This window comes from Euprymna scolopes, chromosome 15 (genome assembly GCF_053919585.1).
Source record: "Euprymna scolopes isolate OS-2025 chromosome 15, ASM5391958v1, whole genome shotgun sequence".
Taxonomy (NCBI): domain Eukaryota; kingdom Metazoa; phylum Mollusca; class Cephalopoda; order Sepiida; family Sepiolidae; genus Euprymna; species Euprymna scolopes.
In genome coordinates this window covers 112,419,435-112,441,913 of record NC_136496.1, presented here as the reverse complement: position 1 = coordinate 112,441,913, position 22,479 = coordinate 112,419,435, and the positions used below count along the sequence as shown (strand labels likewise).

At 31.5% G+C, this 22,479-nt stretch overlaps 1 protein-coding gene across 50 annotated transcripts in view; it reads left to right on the top strand.

Moving 5' to 3' along the window:
- The window catches only part of LOC145294072 (uncharacterized), a 616,260-nt gene that overhangs the window by 132,733 nt on the left and 461,048 nt on the right, over positions 1–22,479 (top strand). For 11 of the 50 annotated variants that reach the window (XM_080141119.1, XM_080141117.1, XM_080141115.1 and 8 more), the window contains exon 1: positions 11,400–11,764. The exons of 30 other annotated variants lie outside the window; for them this stretch is intronic. In XM_080141119.1, the coding sequence (XP_079997245.1) occupies positions 11,741–11,764 (24 nt within the window). In that variant the 5' untranslated portion in view covers positions 11,400–11,740. Of the gene's footprint in view, positions 1–11,399; positions 11,765–22,479 lie in introns of those variants that run through there. 9 more of the 50 variants (XM_080141116.1, XM_080141114.1, XM_080141112.1 and 6 more) reach the window with 1 other exon arrangement.

Below are 22,479 nucleotides of genomic sequence, written 5' to 3'. Positions count from 1 at the left end.
TCATTTTAAATAAAGCATTCTTGTATTATTTTCTAGTCATCCAGAAATGAAGATCAAATTAAACTCTCTGCTTACACTCCATCTCCATCCCCACATCTTTTTTTATACCCTCCTCGCCCATTCATTATCCCAAATTCTAATGTTTTCTAATGACGAATTGAATTTATCTAATTTCAATGAACCTGCTTTTTTTTCTGAACCAGTCAACCATAATCCTTTTTCTATCTTATTTTTTTATTTTTATTTATTCATTTCTCTTGTTTTTCACGTTTTTATTTTTTGGTTGTGATATCTTAGAGGTGTTCATTGAAATAATTGAAGCATTTTTCATTTTCAAGAAACAATCTCTTTTTTTATTTTAATAATAAATTTTTGATAATTTATTCTTTTAATTAAAAAACAAAAACATTTCTTTATAATCGCTTTAGCTCATTGCTTTTTAATAATAAACTTTGAACATTTAGCAAAAAGAACATGAAAGTCTTATTTATTAAAGAAATTTTATTAAAAGGTGTGAAATTCGTTTTAAATAATTCTCCAGTTTTTGTAGGTATTAGTTCAATTCCTGGATATGTTGGCGATATGTAGTTTAATCAATAATAAAATAGATAAACCAAACTAAAAAATATTTTTAGTTATTAATGATTTGTAACTAACTAATATTGTTAACATTTACAATAATAACCGACAATTTATAAAATTTATTATATTGTAAATAGACTTTATTGCACAGAACATAGATCATTTCTTAATTAAAAAAATGTCTCTTATTTTGAATATTTTATTAATTTAAAGTCATCTGTTAAATATTATATCAGATCCCAATATGTAACAATTTAATATTATTTTAGATCCACCTCATATATATAGTAATGTGACAGCTATCAGTTTGTCATGCTTAAATTCCAAATAGCATTTTCATTGGTGTGTCACCCTCAAATTTTATTTTATCAAGTTTTATCGGTCTGTCACAATTTAACATATTAATCATTAAACACCCAGATTAAATGGATGTGTGTTAAAATTGTCCATTCTTATTAACTAGGTTAAATATTTTATTTTCCAAAGTGTTAATGTTTGTTATAGTTATTTAAATGAAAAGCAAGAGTTATTAGCTAATTAATAATTTAATTAGATGTTAATTAACATCTCTTTTCATGGATGCAACAAATTGCGTTTCTTCTTTTCCTTGGCCTCTTCAAAAAAAAAAAATGTTCAAATTTTGTTATAGTGATGTGACTACAAATTAACGTAGCGTTTTGTTTTTGCTCTAATTGTTATTGTGCAGTTTAAAAGAAAAGGGATATTTGCTTGGATGTAACTAAACAGAATGTATGTTAAAAAAAAAAAAAAAAAAACGTTTGTTAGCTCTCCCCGTTAATCTGTCATTATCATTCAGCCTCTGAATAGCAAGAAGGAGCAGTAGTTGCTGGATGCATTGGCAGATGCGGGACATTAAACGGCACTGCGGCAAAGATGCTGCTGCTACTGATGCAATTTTGCAGGCAGGCTTGCACAAGAATATCACAAGCTTCGAACAAACATATATCCCTTTTATTATATATATTCCAAGTTAAATATATTCGAAGATGAAGATAACATCAAGGAATTTAATGAAGTTTATATAAAAGTACTAAATAATAAATAGAGCAAGATACACTTTTTTTTTATTCATATTCGTTTTGTTTACCTAAATCGAATAATAATAATAATAATAATAATAATAATAATAATAATATATATATATATATATATATCCTTATGTTTTGTTCTCTCCCGTAGCAAGAACTCTGACACCATGGTCGGAAAGTGGGATTGAGAAGTCAGTACCCCAAAGGAGAGACGCTGTGACTTGCAAAAAGTGCCTTAGAAGTCCGGTTGCCTTATCATACCGACGATCAGGCAATTAGTAATAAACTAACCCCTTCTTAAAGAGAGAAGTAAAGCCTTGGAGGGTGGGCGTCCTAGAATTACACAGAACTAAACTCCACTGCAAAATCAACAGAAACCGGATCATTATGGGAATGGTCTAATCAAAATCAACAAAGATTAGACCATTTTCATAATGATCCAGTCCCTGTTGATTTTGGGGTAGGAGTTTAGTTTTGTGCAGTTCTAGGACGTCCACCCTCCAAGGCTTTGCTTCTGTCTTTGAGAAGGGGTTAGTTTATTGCTTATCATCTGATGTGCCCTTACCGGGGAATGCTGGCGGGACTGCCAAGGCACTTTTTGCAGGTCGCAGTGCCCCTTCTCTGAGGCATTAACTTCTCATTCCCACTTTCCGGTCCTGGTATCTGTTCTTGCAGTGGGGGAGGACTAAACATATATATATATATATATATATCTTTATGACAGGAAAATAATCGATATGAAGCAAAAAATGTTATATATAGAACTTATGCATTGTATAATATAATAATAGTAATAACCGAATGTTTTATGATAATACTTCTTCCATTTTTGTAACCTTACTACAGTAACTGAATTTACTTGGTGAAGATTTATTTATTCACCATTTTATTTGATAAAAAATATTTTTTAAATTATTACATGTAACTACCCGGCATTGCCTGTTAGTTTTTATTTTTTTATTCATTTAACTTTTTTTTTTACTTATTAAAATGTATATATACTTTTTAAAGTTCAATTTAATCATGTTACCACTTAATTAATTATTGATCCAAATTGTTTTAAAATTACAACTAACTTTGAAGTGGTAGTGTTCTTTTAATCGCTATAAAAATCAGTAACTGTAAAAAAAAAAAATTGCTTCCAAACGTTTAAATTTTTTAATTTATGAGGAGTTAGTAACGATTTTACAAACCAATTTTAAATGACTTTCTATTCAACAGTTTAAATGCTGGCACATTTCTTTTACATTTCGAAAGGGCACAAAGAAATTCGTTTTATTTTTTTTTTATTTTTTTTATTTTGAAAGTTAAATTGATTGACTACTTTAAAAACAGAAATGCATTCTGGGGTATTTAATTTTGTAATCCTTTTTTTTTTAAATAGGGTTCTTAAGAAAATTTGTTAGTATTTCACGCTATTGTTGTTTTGTTTTAAGAAAATAATCGATTTGTCCTTTTGGCTAGAAACAAAGTATAGTATCTGTTCTGATAATACAGTCTATTCTATCCTCGGTCAATGGAGTAGAAATCTCTCTAGATTTAGGTAATTTTTATTTTTGTTCTAATTTAGAATGCCCCTTGTTGGGGAGCTGGATGTTGCCCACATAGAAAACCGAGCTTGTGTTTAACTTTGTCCTTGTAGGGAGGCTAGTAAGTAGGAGTAAATACAAATAATGTTTCGGCCACTTCAAGGCAAGAGAAACACGAACACACACATACCGGCACAGACATGGACACGTGAGAGATGGTTGCATGATTTTATTAGTTAATAATTTCAATGTAATTTAAAATAATTGATCCATGTGTTAAGTACAAATGAAAGTAAAATCCTTGTGAGTCTAGACATTATTTTGAAATACCAGTCTCCTGTATTTTTATTATTATTTATTACATCATAAAAAGGAATAAAAGAATGTTGTCAGTTTCCCTACATCCCTATCATCTAATGCATGCACTTTATTTTTTTATTTTTAATTTACTGAAAGATTTTACTGTTATTCATTTATTTATCTTAACCTTGTTAGATTAAAATAAATATTCTTAATTAATATTATTACAAGTAATGAATTAGCCAATAATTCGTGGGGTCAGTAGCACTTTAATTTTGGATTAGAGGAAATGTAAGCTCTGCCTAAGATGAGTATCATCATCATCATCATCATCATCAATTTAATGTCCGTTATATGCTGACGTATTGGACGATTTTTAGAAATTATAAAGTAAATTATTTCTGCGTATATTTTTCATTCATCCATATTTTTCTCAAATTTATCCTTATCACTTTTCCCATGTTTCCTTGCCCTTCCCCTGCCAACTGTCCCTACTACGCCAACTGTTCTGCATCTATTAACCCAAGAAATTTCATGCATTCTTTCAATATGACCATACCAATGAAGAAATTATTGCCCGAGACCTTTTCTGAAATTAAAGTGTAATGTGTGTATATTCCTAGGATAGTGTTACAACATATTCACATTATGTTTATATGGAAATCGTTCCAAACAAGGCATGAAGCCACTTTATGTAAAGAGCTAAAAAAGCAATATAACTTCAAAATAAAACAAAATTAGCCAATAAGTGTTATATGGATACCCAAAAGACAGCAATTTTTCTCCCTTTGTTCTAACCTCACTTATGAAATGTGAGGACTAAAAGAACAAAATAAGGGAATCGATAATTATGAGGTTGATGAAAGTTATGTATATTACAGAGAAATCACACTAAGACCCAAGGTCCGGATTTTTTATCCTGAGCCCTCAAAATAAAGAGATTAGACCATTCCTGTAATGAACCAGTCCCTATTGATTTTGTGGTGGGAGTTTAGTTCTATGTCGTTCTACGAGGTCCACTCTCCCAGGTTTTTGCCTTCTTTCTTTGAGAAGGGGTTAGTTTATTGCTAATCGCCTGAGGCGCCCTCACCAGGGAATGGTTACAGGGTTGCCCAGGCACTTTTTTGCAGGTCAGAGTACCCCTCCTCGGGGGTGCAGATTTCTCAACCCCACTTTCTGACCCTGGTGTCTAAGTTCTTGAAGTGGTAGAGAACTAAACAAACCAAAGGTAACTCTGTAGAAAATGAAAGAAGCATCAAGTGAAATAAGGAATGAGATCAATTAAAGACTTAATTAAAGAATCGATGCTGAAAAACTCAAGTTACTCGTCAAATGTTCATCTATGGCTGAACCGAATGTATAATTCAACCTGTTAAAATTATCTAACTGCGTATTATCTTAGAAGGCATGTGCTGAGCAATTCAATATTGCAACCTTTTGCTAGTTCTACCAATTTAGCATCATACTGACATTTCAAACAATAAATTATAGATGTACAATGATGGGATGGGGAGGTGCAGAGCGCCTGTACGTATAGATTTGATCAAAGGTCTTGTGTCAAATACAATATGTGTATTAGCTGAAATATATCATTGTCCTACCTCAGTGTATTTGCCAAGCAAACTTGTCGCTAATGTTGTCTATCCATGGTAAACGAAAATAGACAGAGTAACTATCGGGACACAACGACTTGAGCAGAATATTGAATTTGGTGTTTTTGTTAGAGCGAAAATCTAAAGTCAAAAACGTGTATTTTCATTAAAAAAATCTTATGTTATCTACTTACTTTTCATGTCAATTTCAACTTAATTAAGTAAATAAACATTACTTTATCATATTGCAATTAGTTAAATATTACTGCATTATTATATGAAACAAGTATTTTCATGATTTCACAAAAGAGCGAGAGCACTATTTGTTTGGGACATGTGATGTAAACATTCCTAGTTTGGAATGTTAATAACACTATATTTTAATTTCTGGAATCCTTTGAGATGAGGCTTCATTTTTTTTTTTTTTTTTTTTTTTTTTTTTTACTGTTATCCTTATCTGCATAGTTGTTGTTTCACCACGTTTCGGCTAACTCATCCTCAGGTCTTCTTTGCAGTTAATCACCTGAAGATGGCCAGAGGATGAGTTGTCTGAAACGTGGTGAAGCAACAATTATAAGGATAACGGTCTACAAAAGGAAAAAAATGAATACGCTTTTTATAAAGTTTGTTATTTAAGCAAAACTTGCAAATTTATTCGAACTATTTTCATTAATTCCTTTTCTACTTTATCTGTTTTCGTAATTTTTGGATATGGTACTAATTTTGACATGACACTCGAGTAGATGCCATTGGTTTTTAATGAAAATTTTTTTTTTTTTTTTTTTTACTGTTTTTGCACTAATAACAAAGAAGCATATTTAATTTTTTTGATTTGATGCTATTATTAATACTATTCGAAGCATAATCGTTGGCACTTAAAACTGAGATCATAAACTGCTATTAAAAATTCAATTTGCTCTCAGAATAAATCATCAAAATTCTAGATGTAATGGTTCCCGATAAGATTGCTCTTACAGAGTTTATGGCAAAACGGATGCCACCAAATATGAGAGACCAGAAAAATATGATACAGGGCTCTACCAACAAATTTATCTTTAGTTGATCTTTGACGAAATATTTTTGTTTTAATCGCCAAATAAAAAAAGTTACTAACCAAACCTATTTGATTTTTGGAGTATGACATTTTCGTTCCGTAATGAGTATGTACACCATAAATTTTTTTTTTTTTTTTTTTTTTTAATAAGTATAATTCTAAATATGCACTGAATTTTTTTCGACTTGAAGATATAAACATTTGAATTTCTTCAGGTGTTTTTTTTAAACAGCCTTTGTTATTAAAAAAAAAAAGTTTGTTTAAATAATTTGACTTTGCTCGTTTTATTAGAAAAAAATAAAGGCTATAAAGATATTTTTCACGCAGTAATAAGCTTTGGAAGATTGTCGGTGAAAAAAATAACATAATTGCCAAAAGATAAGCGTTTTATTATTTCTAGTCGCCACTTGAAAAAATCACTGGCAAATGCGGCTGTTTTACTCGCAAAGTAAAGCCCTTTTACAAGATGTCTTTCTTTCTATAAGAAATTGTAAACATTTTAATTTTGTAAAATAAACTTTTCAAGAAATTGACAATAAAACAAACCTTTCTTTTACATAAAATGACCCATAGAAGTTGAAATGCCAGTTAAACAAAACAAACTCACTCCTTTCTATATTTTAAGATTTTGATAATCTATCCTTTTCCCCTTATACTTCATGTTAATATTAATATGGACAAATGCATTGCATACACATGCGATGCATTTATTGATATTAATATTAATTAAAATGCTGCATATAAGTGAAGGTGGCCGAGTGCTAGACTCGGGATCCCAGGCTCCTAGGTTCGATTATCGTCCAGTTCAGCTACGCTGATGAGTTCTATGACGATAAAACACATGTCCATAGCTATTATATTTTAACACATATATGTCGCTCCTCGTTTTGTGGGCACCATATGGTTAAGGGAAAAAATTATTCCCAAATTAGCATTAAGATAATGCGATCTACACCAAAAATGTACCGCAGACAAAGTAAATAAAAAAAAATAAAAAAATATATATTTATATCTTCTTCTTCCATCGAATGATGAAGAGAAGGGTCACTTTTACCAGGCACTTGACGACATCCTCAGTTACATCCCAAGGAGTGAAAAAATCATGCTGCTTGGTGATTTTAATGCAAGGATCAGGAAGAACTTGCCAAACTGGAATGGCGTTGTTGGCACCCATGGAATTGGAAAGGTTACCCCCAATGGCATGAGACTTCTTAGTCTGTGTTTGGAGTATGTCTTGACCATCAGACACCATCTTTCAATAAAAGAATAGATATAAGGCATCCTGGATGCGTCCCAGGTTCAAACATTGGCACCTGATCGACTATGCGATTGTGAAGAAGGACGTGCTCATTACAAGAGCTATGCGGGGAGCCGACTGCTGGACTGACCATCACATGAGTCTGACAAAAGTCGGGATGCATATCTGGCATGTCATGTTACAAAGAGGAAATCTATACATAAACATACACGCACACGTAGGAGAATAGCACAATTAGATTACAAATGAATAAGACCAAACAATATTTTACTATAAATTATTTATGAATATAATTATGCAAATAAGGCATGCAAACATCTAAGTTTGGATCTTTGCTTTCTACTATATGTACAGTATTTCAAAAGATTATGTTATGTTGTTGATTTAAATAAGTTATTTTGATTGTTGATGTATTTTTTATAAATTAAAAAAATACTTTCACATTTATTCATTCAGATTAAATAAATTTTATGATTGTTCCGTTTTTATAGCAATAAACAGCTGTTAACATCAAGTAAATAATATAAAAGTTTGCATTAAGAGAATTATTAATTTTTAACAAGAAAAAGATTTATTTTGAATTTTAAAGTCGTTTACTTGCAGATAATTCCAATATATTTTCCCCAAATTATTAATAATCTGAAACTATAATTCCCCCCCCCCCCCATAAGTGTTGGTATCAACCGATATCACATCAAATGCTCGAGGAGGAGGGCAAAGCCGAGGAGAGAGAAAGCACTAATCAGCTAACCAGAACTATACTGGATGAGTTTGAAAAGAACTGGGATCTTAGGGAGACTTATTGTCACCTAAATTCTAGTGAAGACCAATGATTTCTACCAACAAAAAATAATTGATAAACAGCTGTTGCGATAATACAAATGTAATGTACTTGCAATAACCCTTATCCCTGAGTGGCTTCCGGGCCTTGATAAGTGGTGATCACTGTGTAAAAAAAAAAAAATTAATTTGCAAAAGTTATTGAAAGAAGTGTAGAGTACCGGAAATTTTGGGAGACTTGTTTTCATGCAGACCCCAGGAACATCACAGGTTGTTCTTAATCTTTGATGGCTTGTGTGAAAACTAGTGAGTAATAATAATAAAGTAGTAGCAATGAAATTAGTATTACAGGGCCCAGGTGCACTGCAACTCCTCAAATGTGCATGGAGAGCATCAAGAGTAATTTCTGCAAATATCAGAAAGCATGATTTTTTTTAAAGGGTGCAGTGTCCCAGCAGCCAGCGACTGATGCAAGCAGTTTGTTGCATGTTTCAGCAATTCTGAGCATGAAAAATAAATGTTTTCAAAAAGTCATGGGAGCTGTGTTTTCTGACTTTTCTATTATACTAAACTATTTTTTAATTAACATTTAAAATGTTTGATCCCAGCCACAAGGTTTTCAAGCAAATAACCTTAATGGTGGTGTGGTGTGCCTGTCTTACTTGTTTTCTGTCCGGGGATGAAATTGAAAAAGCTCCATGCAAGATGAAATAATTTTTTCGTGGGTACAATTTTGAGGGGAGCAAAGGAAACCTCCCCCTCCAAAATAAATAAATAAATAAGTAAATAAAAATAAAATAATTGTATCCATAGATACAAAAACTACTGGACAGCTTTTTATAAAATCTGGAAGTTAATAGCCGATATGAAAGGGAGTCTAATGGGTTATTTTTAATTTATTTTTCAGGGAAGGTGAAAATGCATAAAAGTTACCCCTTAAACTTCGCTATAGTGTTATGTGATATTATTACCCCTATCCCTTCCCGCCTTCCACAATCTGGGCAACACTGATTCTGCTACTAAGTTAGATGTGCAACAGGTCATAGTTAATCCCCCCCTTTTTTAATGGATCTTGTGCAAGACTTTTAGCTTTTTTTTTTTTTTTTTTTTCAAAAGACAGAAATAGTTCTAAGCTTGAGTTTTTAATGTTAATTCTAATGAAACCTCGCTTCTCTCTGTTTCTCGCATCACAAGGTATAGAATTTCTTATTTGAGGTGTGAATTGAGATGAGCAAACTGAAAATAGGTAGAGTTTCTGCTGCTGCTGCTTTTAACTATCTATTTAGTGTCTTCCAACTTTCTTCATTTTTCCCCCTTCTTTTCTCTCAGCCTCATTCTTATTGAAGATGCTATCGTTTTCCTCCTTATACAAAAAAATCCAGTCAACACATTCCATACATGCCCTCAACTAGCAAAATAATGTATAAATATGCATGCAATAACTAAAATTAATAAAACCTTTTTTTTTTTTGTAACTGGTCATCACAAAACTTGGATATTATAGTGTAAAATGTAAAAACTATTTTTTATAGCTGGGCACTGGGATTAATGCAGGAAGAAAATCCAGGGTACAGGAAAGGGGGTACTGGATTGTGGAGAATAAAAATTACCTCAGTCTAGAAGGATTTCTCCTTCATTAACTAAGAACTGAAATGATGAAGGGTAGTATTAGAACATTTACTATACTTTGCTCCTAGCCAAAAGGCTAAGAAATGGCTGTCCGGTTCATGGTTGCACTCAGAGAGGCTGTTATAGAATATGTAATTTGTTATATATATATATATATATATATATATATATATATATATATATATATATATATATATATATTAGTAGCACGCTGCTCAACGTTGTCCATTTGTAAAATATGTTTAAATATATTTTAATTTATGCAAATTTTGTATTATTATAGAGCTAATACATTATTGATTATTATATTTTACTAAATGTGGTGATTTCAAACGTTAAAAAAAAATAAAACAATATGACTTTGGTGCCATCAGCTACAATCGAAACTAAAACATCTCCAGTATTATTTGTTACTCTCTGAGCTAAATGTTTATGCATATAAAAACTTAAAAAAATAATGTTGATGGTATAAATGTATATTTGCACATGTAATACATTTAGTCGATTTATGTCTGCCAAGTTCCAATTTTTTTTAATTTTGTCCTCTTAACAGAATTTATACCGGCTAAAAACAAAATCAAATTTGTTCCACAAATCCAAATCCCCTATATACTAAGTTTCAAATCTGTAAACCAAAAATTGACAGTAGTTTGGTAGAGACTATTCCGCACACATAGACAAGGTCACTTATATATATATATATATATATATATATATATATATATATTGTTTTTAAAATATAATTATCCACTGAGACGTGTTTCGTCATCTATGACTTATCAGAGTGGCTGAATCTAATATATATATATGAAATGTGCCTTAACTTAATTCATTACTGCAGTTTTACTGAATGTCCGATCGCCAGAAGTGTATTAATAAATTTTTTTAACTTTTATTCAAGTAAAGAAATGTTATCATTTAAATGAAAGCAGGCATTACAGATTCATTAATGTTCTTCTTGCGATTGGAAATCTTGTGAAACTGCAGTAAAGTCTTAAGTTACATCAGATTATTATTACACAGCTCTATCTAATAGGATATTGAGCACATTGGTGGTAAACCACTATGAAACAGGCAGGCACGCCACTATGTATATCATACAAAGTTTTTAAAGCTTGATTTTAATGCATTTTTAACACTGAATAGTTTGCACGGTGATAACTCTACCTTGTTTCTCGAGAACTATGATAAACAACAACAGTTGGAATATTTATACTTACGTATAGTATAGCTTATATATATATATATATATATATATATATATATATATATATATATTGAGAGAGAAAGAGTATCTCTTCTTACACTGATGTTTATTTTTGCATGATGCTGGGTGGTAGAGCAGTATGCATATTGCACACACACATACTTTCCTGTATCACTTCTTTTCATGTTTATTATCTTAATTAATATATAATGGAAATAAATGTTTACTTTTTTCGTAACCTTTGAAGATCTCGCTGACCTCATATTACACTTGGCAAATCCTACTTTCTCTCGCATTTACCGAGATATTTTCTATTTCTGACTCGCTCTATCTTCTTTGACTTCCACCCTGGTTCCTGATAATGGTATAGTCTCCTCCAAGTTTGGTGATGTCTGTTGCATCTAGTTATGGCGGAGGATGAGGAGGAGGGGTGGGGGTGGGGGTGCCCTCTCATCTTCATTAGGGAATTATTTTGGTAGGAATTCCTGGGCAGACTTTTGGTAAATCTTTAACATTGTGTGTGAATCAGTTGTTCTTGCACTGGTGGTTAAGCTTTTGTTATTGTCAGTTTCGTTTTTCGTGATGGGATCGTAGTTCTCCTGGACATTACCGTTTTACCTAAAAACATCCCGAATGCTAGTGGACTAGCCAAATATTTATTGATAAGGAGGACCTGCTGATAGACGTTTGCTCTTCGTGCCAAAGGTGTCTTGAAGTTATTTAGAAGAATTTACCTTGTTATAAAGAGAGTAAGCCTAAAATGCTTAAAAAGTGGATATCGTGGGTAAGTCTTATGTCTCAGTACTTCAAAGAAAATAATACCGATTTGTAATTTTTTTTTTTTTAGATTAATGAATTATGAACTCATTTTTCCTTTTTTTTTTAATTAGAAATTCTTTTAATTAGTACTTTTTATGCAAACTTTATATGCATTGCTATATATATTGCTACTAATTTTATAAAATATTTGCAATATTATATGAGGTGGGTTGACTATTTTCTAATCTATAATTGCCTTGTTATTAATTTCAGACTAAAATAATGAAATTTAACCTAATGAAATATATTTTTTGAACTTTGATTTTAAAAGATTATTTAGATTAATGAATTATGATTTTTTTTTTCATATTTTTTAAAGATTTTTTTTTTACTTAGAACTTGTCATTTTTATTTTTATTTTTTTTTGTTTGCAAATTATGTATGCATTTCTATGTAGGTATTGCTACCAATTTTTTAAAATGTTTGCAACATTGAGTTGGGATAGGTAGTTTCTAATCCAAGAAAGGCTTCCAATTAATCAATTAATTTGCTGTGCAACTGCAAAGGTGAGTTATGATAAAAAAAAATGATAAACATGAAATAAAATCCAACCTCCAAAAAAACTTTTTTAATTCTGATTTTAAAAGAAAAACAAATGATATTTTATAACTTGATATTTTGCAAATATTATTACACGATTACATTTGATTTTAATTGTTTTTTGGGTAAGAACAAAGTGTTGTACCATGTTCTTATACAACATCTCATATTTTCTGTGCTTGATTTATGAATAAAACAAAATCCTTCTATAATTTTAATTTTCGTCCCAATCCAAAGTGCTCCTTTTTGGAGAGTTGGATTTTACCCACATTAAAAACCGATCTTGTGTTCAACTCTGCCCTCGTGGCGAGGAAAGTAAATAAGGTCTTTTTTTTTTTGCGCTCATGTTAATTACAATAAAACTTGATTTTGTTAAAATGTTTTTTATTTTATAAACATATTTTATGTCAAAAAAGTAAATATTACTATCTACTATTGAATTTTTAAATTGAAATATTTTAATTAGTAATATTCGAAACAGTTTTTAGTATATTTTTGAATTAATTTTTCATTTTATATTTCATAAGAAAAGGTAAAGAATTAGTATTGTTTATAGATTTTGCATTTATTCATTTTCCTTTTATTTATTCACTTTTTTTTCTTTTTTCATTTTTCAAAACTAAATATAAACAAAAAACCGATTTCATAATTATGTGTTGTATTCAGGATTATTCGAAAGTATATTAAGATTTGGGACACCTTCCCCCATTTAATTTTTTTTGTCTTCTTAGGAGAAGCACGATTTTTCTAAAGCTAAGTTTTAATAAATTAAAATAATAATTACAAATTAACCTAAAAAAAATTTTTTTTTCAATTTAGGTATTTTCCCTTATAATTTAAAGTTTTTGTTAATTTTGTGGTAACTTGTATTAATTACTTTTCACTTTTGTTTATTCACAAGTTGAAAACGAAATATAAAATATTTTTCACCTTTCAAATATGAAAGACCAAAAATAATTACTTTAACAGAATGCCCTGAAAGTACCCTTTCCCAGACCCCCAATTACCAATCGTCTTTCATTAAATTCTCTTTTATATCATCTCCTAGAACAATTTCTTGTCTGATATTTCTTTTAAAAAAAGTTCAAATTTTGATTCATAGAAATCAGCCTAAGTGATATAAGGAGCAGGACCAAATTAACCACAAAAGAGCATGCACATTTTATAGTAAAGGCCTACTAGTCTGAGTTTGAGTTCAAAAAGATCATTAGTTGGTGGTGTTATTTCAACATATTTGGAAATAAGTTTTTCCTAATCTCTTACTATAAAAGGTAAAATGAGATTTTAAAAATATTTATATTTTACTTGAATTAATCGGACTACTGTTCTCATCTTGAGTGTCATTTTCACAATGTTTTGGACGATTTTACTTCTGATCTTTTTCTGGTGTATCTTGTCAAACTTGCAGAAAATTTCTGCCAAACTCTGGAATTGGCATAGAATTTAGAATAGAATCATTTATTTAATTCATGGTAGCATGCTCTCATTCTTTCAGCCATAACTGGGCAGAAGTCTTTAAGTAATTTGCAGTTGTATTCTTTGTATCGTCAACTCTTAGGATTGAATCTTCAACCTCCAGAAGAGTGTCACTTACAACCAAATTTTACAAAGTATTTTATTCATTAGGCCATGGATCCTTGCAAAAAATAACAAATATAAAAAAACAATATTTAATTAAAAACTCAAATTTGTACATTTTAATAATAAAATTATCTGATATTTACAACAGTTGAATATTTTTAATACTATTACTATTTTATATGTTTTTTAAAATTGAGAATAAACCAATTATTATGAATTTTTCAGTAACCAACATGGTCATCTTGTCAACCTGATAAAATGAGCAAAATAAACAACTTACTGTTAATTATTCAGTCTATAATGCTCTCAGATGTAGAAATATTGGATCTATTACGTATACACGTCACTAGTGTTCTCTCTACATAAATTTAACACATGAACAACCGGCTCGATTTGCCAAAATGAGATTGGCTACCTTCAACATTTGTTGTTATAGCTCAACGATGAAATAAGAAAATGTTTTAAGTGTCTATATCTCACTGATGAAGGCTTAAGTTGTCCGAAATATTTGATTCGTATTATTTTTTATTGAATTAAAGACATCTTCTAGAATCGAATTCGGCTTCAAAAATTTTTTCTTACTGTGGATTATTTTTTGAATTTATTAATTTATTTTTCCAATTGTAATCTGGGCCTCATGTGCACGTGCACGTTGGGTAATTCGGGCCTAATAAGGACATTTTTGTGTTTTGTAAGGTTCAAATTAAATGAAAAATTTAAAATAAAACATATTCAAGATATTAAAACCAAACCAGATATAATTATTTTAATGTAAAAAAAAAAAAAAAAAAATTACCTGTTAGTGTTTATATTGCAAATAATCGAGTTCTTCATCTTTTTAGAAAAACAAGATTCTCAGCTATTAGAGACTTATCATACATTTATATATCCATAATGATTTTCTGCTTCATTATGAGCTGATCTTGTATCTTTTTCAGGGACAATCTCATTATAGATAATTATTGAAAAAAAAAAAATAACTGTGGGGTTTATATTGAACAACTTATGCTAAAACTAAATTCTGTTAAATAAATAGTATATTGTGAAGTGGTGCCCATGAAATGATGGCATTGGTTATCTCCCTTCCATGGCGGGAAGATGTGACACAAAGTCAGGAAAGTTATATTTGAAAAGCCAATGCCCTAGAGGAAGAGCATCTTTACCTGCACAAAAAAAAAAAAAAATGCCCAGGCAACCTTGTTAGCATTCTCCAGTATGTGCGCCTCAGGTAATCAGCAGTAAATTTTTTTTCAGAGTGAGATGACAAAAAAGGGTGGACTTCCTAGAACTGCACAGGACAATATGGACTATACCTAGCAAATAGATAAAAATCCATCTCAACAATGGCCCATGGTGAATGAAAATAAACTTAGCTCTTTCATACAAGTCATTATTTTTATCATTTTTTTCCAGTTATATTTACAAGCAAAAATCCCATGTGCATCATCCGGATGTAAATATTTAATATTTTGTAATTGCATATAAAAAGTAGGTTATTTATTTTTGCTGTTCTGTTATTTTCCTGTTTTTTCCATAAAAAAAAACTCACAAAACTGTTCTTTTTGTGTGAAAATTAAAGTGGTCGACCATAGTTGAGTACAATCCAAAGACTTCTTTTCCATTGACTACTATATCGAGATGTAGGGGAGGATACCGCTCCTTTTTCAAGACTACTCCACTTACCCTTGAACCTCACTTTATAATGTTAAGTGTTTTAACAAAGGGGACATCAAGTATTTTTTGTTTTTAGTGTTTGGTATAATCGTAGTGAGGATTGAATCCGGTCCATTAGCAACCACTCTAACCATTATTCCAACCCGAGCCAGTTAAAAATCAACAGTACTGGGCAATTATTTATTAAAATCTTTTTTAACCATTATCTATAATATATATATATGGAAATGAACAGGAATTTTACTAGAAGTAATTGCGTTGCCAACTTATTTATCCTGAAGTTCAGCACAGAACCGCCTTATCTTGAAAGAGTTCTCAAATTAGTGTTTCTCATAAAACCTTCAAGATTCCAGTCACATTATAAAACATATTTTTTTTAGACAATGAGGTGCTATTTCTTAAAAAAAAAAAAGCGATTCTAAAATCCAATTTCATTCATCTGTAGTATTTGATGTCAGTAACAATCTTTCTATTTCATTATCAGTTTTTTAGGCTGGACATCAATTTTGACATTCCACATAGCCCCCACTTCCATTTAAAGATCGGTCTACTTGTTTGTGGATCACCTGGAAAACGGTGAGCGATCTGTCATTTAGCAGAGGGTTGGGAGGGCTTGCTGGCCTACAATTTAAAAAAGTCTTTTTGTATATATTATAAATGTTGTCCCACTAACCCACATGAATTTTTTGTAAATAAAATCTTATGAAAATAAATTGGGAATTATCTAAGTAGGATAAACCCTATAGAGTGAATGTGGTATTTTGGTGAATCTAGCGTACGGTAAGTCCAAAATTAAGGAGAGTAGAAAGTGGGCCATGGGTTTACTTTTGGCAGCCTCCTAACTTTCGCTTCACTTATTTTATCATTTAGTCCTTACATTCCATGAGCGATGTTTCTGACAATGTCAGAAAAATTGCTGTTTTCTGGGTTAGAAACAATCCATATAATATTTATTGTTCGTTAGGTTTTTTTTTTTTATCTTTTTTTTTTTTTTTTTTTTTTTTTTTTTAGCGCCTTGCATCCAGTGGCTTCATGCCTTATCTGCAGCGATTTCCACTAAAAAAATGATAAATTGCAATACCTCTCTCTTCACCCAATCCAAATGATTTGGGCTTAATCTCTAAGGGAATAATGAACTTTATGATCATTGGTTTTGTTCAAAATTTAAAAAAATAAAAGAATAAGTTATTGGTTGTAAATGTATATTTTTGCTCTATAATAAAATCGCTTTTCAAAGGATGATTTCTATTTCATTATCCCTCTAGACATCACTTGTTGAAGGGTAGACATTAAAATATAGGTGACTATCCTTCTGATGCTATTAAAGCCATGTAAGAACCACGTTTTTGTAACAAGGACTTTTCCTTTTCTTTCATCATACGTTTCTACTCTTAAAGAAACCATTTTTTTTTTCTTTTTGCATTCTTGTCTGTTTAATAAAAATCTATGAAAAAGTATCCCCATACCTGTATACACTCGTACATTTCTCTCGATATGCATCTAGCTATAGTGATACATTTGGTGGATGTGTTTGCTAGTATCATAATTTAGGCAACCTGTCTCATCCTGCTATAGTCTCAGGATGAAACTATTTGCATACAGAAATTAAAATTAGACCAAGCCCAAAAATATGGATCACCAAATATGAATTAAACTGTAACAACAATGGCTAGTTTGCTAAGATGGTGTTGCTATCTATTACATCACTAGCTGGGTCACCTGACGTTTCCTGGAACAAAAGTGTAACAGGTTTCTATTAAAATTTCTCTCTACTTCTCTCTTTTCATCCTCCTCCTCTTTCTTCTCTGCTCAACCCATTCCGCGCTCTGTGTAAACACACACACACACACACACACACACAGCTCCTTTTTGTAGATTCCTTGAGGAATGAGTTAGCATAAGAGATTGACAACGTGATTTTAAAAAACTCAGAATTATTTCCCTTTAGTTACATAATCTGGCTGCAAAGCCAACCTCATTATTAAATCTGTACCAGTTTAGGATTAAAAAAATGATTTTCATTTTTAGATATTATTTAATCCAGAGCAACACTGCTCAAGAAAATACCAACTTTGTAGGTAATTAATTTGTCGTTTTTTAGTTTTAGCCTGACATACATACACACAGACAACTGCCCTTCATATAAATAGATAACAAGCATTCAATTATTTTCAAACAATGGCTATTTCTTACAAACCAGTTACTTGATGTTATTTTGAACGAGCTGAACTAGTATAAATTACACAGTATTATCATGTCTTTTTTATTTCTGTCCAAGTTGGGTTTTTTTTTCTGAATATAACTATATTTTAAGAGATATTTCTGTGAATATATTTCTGCTAGGGATTTTACCCTCGGTCGCCAAAATCAACAAAGATCAGACCATTCCTGTAATGATTAAGTTCCTACTGATTTTGCGGTGGGAGTTTAGTTTTGTGCAGTTCTAGGACGTCCACCCTCCCAGGCTTTGCCTTCTCTCTAAGAGGGTAGTTTATTCTAATTGCCTGAAACGCCCTCTCCGGGGAATGGCGATGGAGCTACCCAGGCACTTTTTGCAAGTCAGTGCCCCTTCTCGGGGGCCCTGATTTCCCAATCCCACTTTCCTGGTGTCTAAGTTTTTGCAGTGTGAGAGAACTAAACAGCCCATATTTAGTTATTTAGTATATTTCATGTTGCAACATATCTATTAAAAATGTTTTTAAAACCGTTAAAAAAATGTTGACTCTGAAATATAAAGTTTAACAATAAAACTAAGGAAATTTTAGCAAAAGCAGACCTCGATTGTTTAAATCGATCTTTGCATTTAAGCAAGTTCATAATTCCGTATAGGTAATCGGTGATATATGTCGGAACGTAGAAGCAAAATTATGTTGATAACAATTTTACTTGAACCAAAACTCGTCATTTTACATACATGATATCAAAATAGATTCATATTCTTCGCTACTGTTCGTTTTTCAGGTTATATCGATATAATATTTAATAAATTCTTCACTATATTACACATATCTCTTGTTATCTTCATAAGGCCAGACTAACTACAGTTATCTGTAATATAAAATGGTGTCACTTTGAAATATACAGTAGAACCCCAGCATACGGCATTAAAAATTATTAACAAAATACAGTACAGTATATAATGCACATGTATATAATCAAATAACACCATAAGGCAGGGCAAATACCGTAAACAGGGTCTGGAAAAACATCGCATTTCACATCATAACTTGAAAAACCGTATCCTAGAATTCTACTGTATGTATGTATGTATATATATATATATATATATATATATATATATATATATCTCACAGAAGAACATCGGTACCATTGGTTTCAAATTTAAACAAAGGGGATTTATAATTGGTCTTCTTTATTGGACTCTCTTCAGCCTCTAGTGATGCCTACCTCTTTGGAAAAGCAAACAAACAGAGATTCAAGAATCTGATAAAGGGAGCAATCTATAAGTACTTCTTCTTTGAATTGGAAACCGATAGTACCAATGTTGTTCTGAGCTTCTTTAATGGATATATATATATATATATATATATATATATATGTGTCCTTGGTGTTTATTTTTCTTAATTGAGCTGGAGTTTTCTCCTGCTAACCACACATACATACATACAAATGCTATCCCTTCTCTGTAGTGGTCCCTAGATGCCGGAAAGCCTTTTACTCTAGTAGCTTTTTCCCTCGGATTGCTAGACTTTGAAGTTTCTGCTCTACTTCCTGCTTTTGAAAGTAGAGAATTTCTTTTCAAGAACATAAACCGATATTTGGCATATTAATCTGACACAAAAATGTTATTATATATTGTTATATAACCTTTTATTATTCCGGTCAATAAAATAAGGGAAAATATGACTTTACTTTATATATAGGATATAGATGAAAAAAAAATGCATTGTTATTTAAAAAAAGAAATAAATGAGAATTTATTTTATTTATGTAATTTAATTGAAATTCGAATAATTTAATGTCTGCAGTATTTGTATTATTCGGACTACTGTTCTCATCTTGAGTTTTATTTTTACAACGTTTTGGTCAGTATAACTTGCAACCTTCTTCAGGTGTATCGTGTCGACTTGAAAATCTTTACCAAGTACTTTATCTGCTATGTCAAGGGGCCTTACACAAGGACCCGTGGCATAGCAAATAAAGTATTTGGTAAAATTCAGTTGTAAAAGTTGCACTCTTCTGGAGGTTGAAGGTTCACTTCTTATTGTGGGCGACACTCAAAATGCAATAACGAATTACTTTGGACTGCTATCCAGTCATAGCATATGAAACAAGATCATGCTATCACTGTGGATTAAATAAGGGTTTTGTTTGAAATCCTGCGCAGATTCCTGAACAGTAGGTCGAAGAATCCAAATAATGTTCTCTCTCTCTTACCGCTCTTAACTCTCTCTCTCCTTCTTTTCTTCTATCTTTCCTTCGCCTCTCTCATCCTATTTGTTACTTGATCATTTATGACGTCATAAAGAATTTTCCCTGATGCCTCTCATCCCCTCACAACGTCAATGGATCGTCCTGATACCTTCCACCTGTTTTTGTGGGTGACGTCATCCGATGTGAATAGAGGAAAAAACAAACAAGATCCGCAGAGTTGTAGTAATATAATAAAGATAACTAAAAAAAGAAAAAAAAAAAAAAGGATTAGAGGGGACGATTCATGGGTATCAGTTCAATATTAAGAGTCAATGGATACTCCCTGTAAGGAAAGCTGTTCATGTAATTGTGAAGCAAGAATTGCACAATTTGCAACCACATGTCTTGGTCCTATGTATGATCTTAAGACATCCAGTGCTGAGGCCCCCATTTGGTTACCATTGCTCTCAGGTCTACTTTGACCAGAGTGATAATACTTGTCAGAGCATCTAGTACTAACAGATTAGGCTGTCAGAAGATACTGGCTTCCTGATCGAAAATGCATCAAACATTACAGGTGACTGGGCACCACCTGTAAATTTAATATTCCCTTGACACTTCCTCCTTTGGAAGAAACTGGTTCAACCAGCCTAGGATGAATGTTGTATAATGGCAACAACCACATGTCTCCTGAACTGGCACTGCTTGAAGAACCCATACAGCACTTGGTATTCCTAAATGACCACCCATTTAGTACTGACCAGGCTCAACGTTTCTTAACTGTGGCGATCTCATGAGAACCGATGTGGCAATATGATTACATTGAGAGGGGGGTATAGTGCACAAAATACATTTTATATATTTTATTTTAGATGGGATCCTAAAAACATTTCTTTGTTGTTGCATTTGTGATTTGAGTAACTGTTCAATTAATATTAAATTAATAAATAATTCAATGTATTTATAAAATTGCAAGTTTCGTTTTACCAAAGAAAAACCTACGGATTTAATTGACAAATACTATTATAGAACTTGCTGCTAGTTATTTCTTAACCTTATTATTTACTTTTAATTAAATTTGTAAATTTCAGATCAACGATTAAAATGTGAGATTTTTCAATAGTCCCTATTCTATAATTGAACCAGGTGTAAAACCAGTTTAACTGTCTGAACATATGAGATGAAAAATTCGTGTACAGGTGATAAATATTGTTTTATCTTGCTTTTGTTGAATATTAGTAAATGAGAAATCTTTTCTAGTTAAAATCTATTTAGTATTTTGCCTGTAACCTTAAAAACACACTTGAAATGTATGCATATCATATGCTGAAGTAATTGCTAGAAAAAAAAATGCGGTCTTCGTACAAACAGAAGTTAGTGATAATTTTAGCATGTGTACACATTTCAAGCGTGTCCTTTTCAAGATGACAAGCGTAATAATAAGTAGATTTTAACTTTAAATGGCTCTTCATGTTCTAATATTTAATAAACAAACAAAAAACATTGCATTACCTTCAGGCCAATAAACTGCAGGTTTACCGACCAGACATTTGCTCATTCCAAACAAATGTTCTAGGTATCTTAGTAATGTTTGCAACATTTTAAAGTGATGGGAATTAAACAAGACTTTTCTTGAAAAGTGGATATTTATTGTTTAAAATAAATTACAATAATAAAAAAAAAAATAAAAATAAAATTAAAAAAAAACTTTACATCATCCAAACATCTATTAAAGCTTCAGGCTATACACATTGAAGAAAAGCTGATGGACAAGAGTTGAACGTTTTTGAGAGGCATAATGATCATTAAATGATATTCAAGGAGCATAACTTTAGCTCGGGAGAGGGGGGAAAAGCGAAAAAACTTTTGATACAGCCAAGTATTTGTTGATTTAACAACTGTAACCCTCTATAGATACCTCTTCTTTTCTTTCTAAAAAAAGCCCAACAGCAATTACTGCTTGAATATCGTGCTCTCACCTAGAATAAACTGGGCCTGACCAGGTGCTATCAAGAAATAAAATAAAGATGGAAAAGAAGTGTTAGGATAAAGAGAAAGATTGGGGGTTGGGCATAGAGATATATTGTAGGGACGGGGGTGTGGAGAGTAGTTATATTCTTACAACTGCTGAGAGGAAAAAAAACAAAAAACAAAAAAAAACAAGATGGCTGACTATGGGTTTCTTCATTCAGTACATTCGTAGCAGCACACACCCAGCATCTGTGAAGATGAGTCAGGGAGGGAGGGAGGGTGAGAGAGAGAAAATAGGGGGCGAGAGGGCAAGTCATCTCCTGAAAATATTTCATCCTTCATGCATGGAGAAATAACACTGAGGAGGGTTACTGTTGCAGATGAGGAGAAATAGGAAGACTGGTATGTGTGTGCGCGTGCAGAGGGGTGGAGGTCGGAAACAAGGAATTGGAACACATAAAAAAAGAAAGATAAAGAAAGAGAGTAGAGGAGGGGAGAGAGTTGGAGAGGGATGCATGAAAGAATTTATAGAAAGCATAG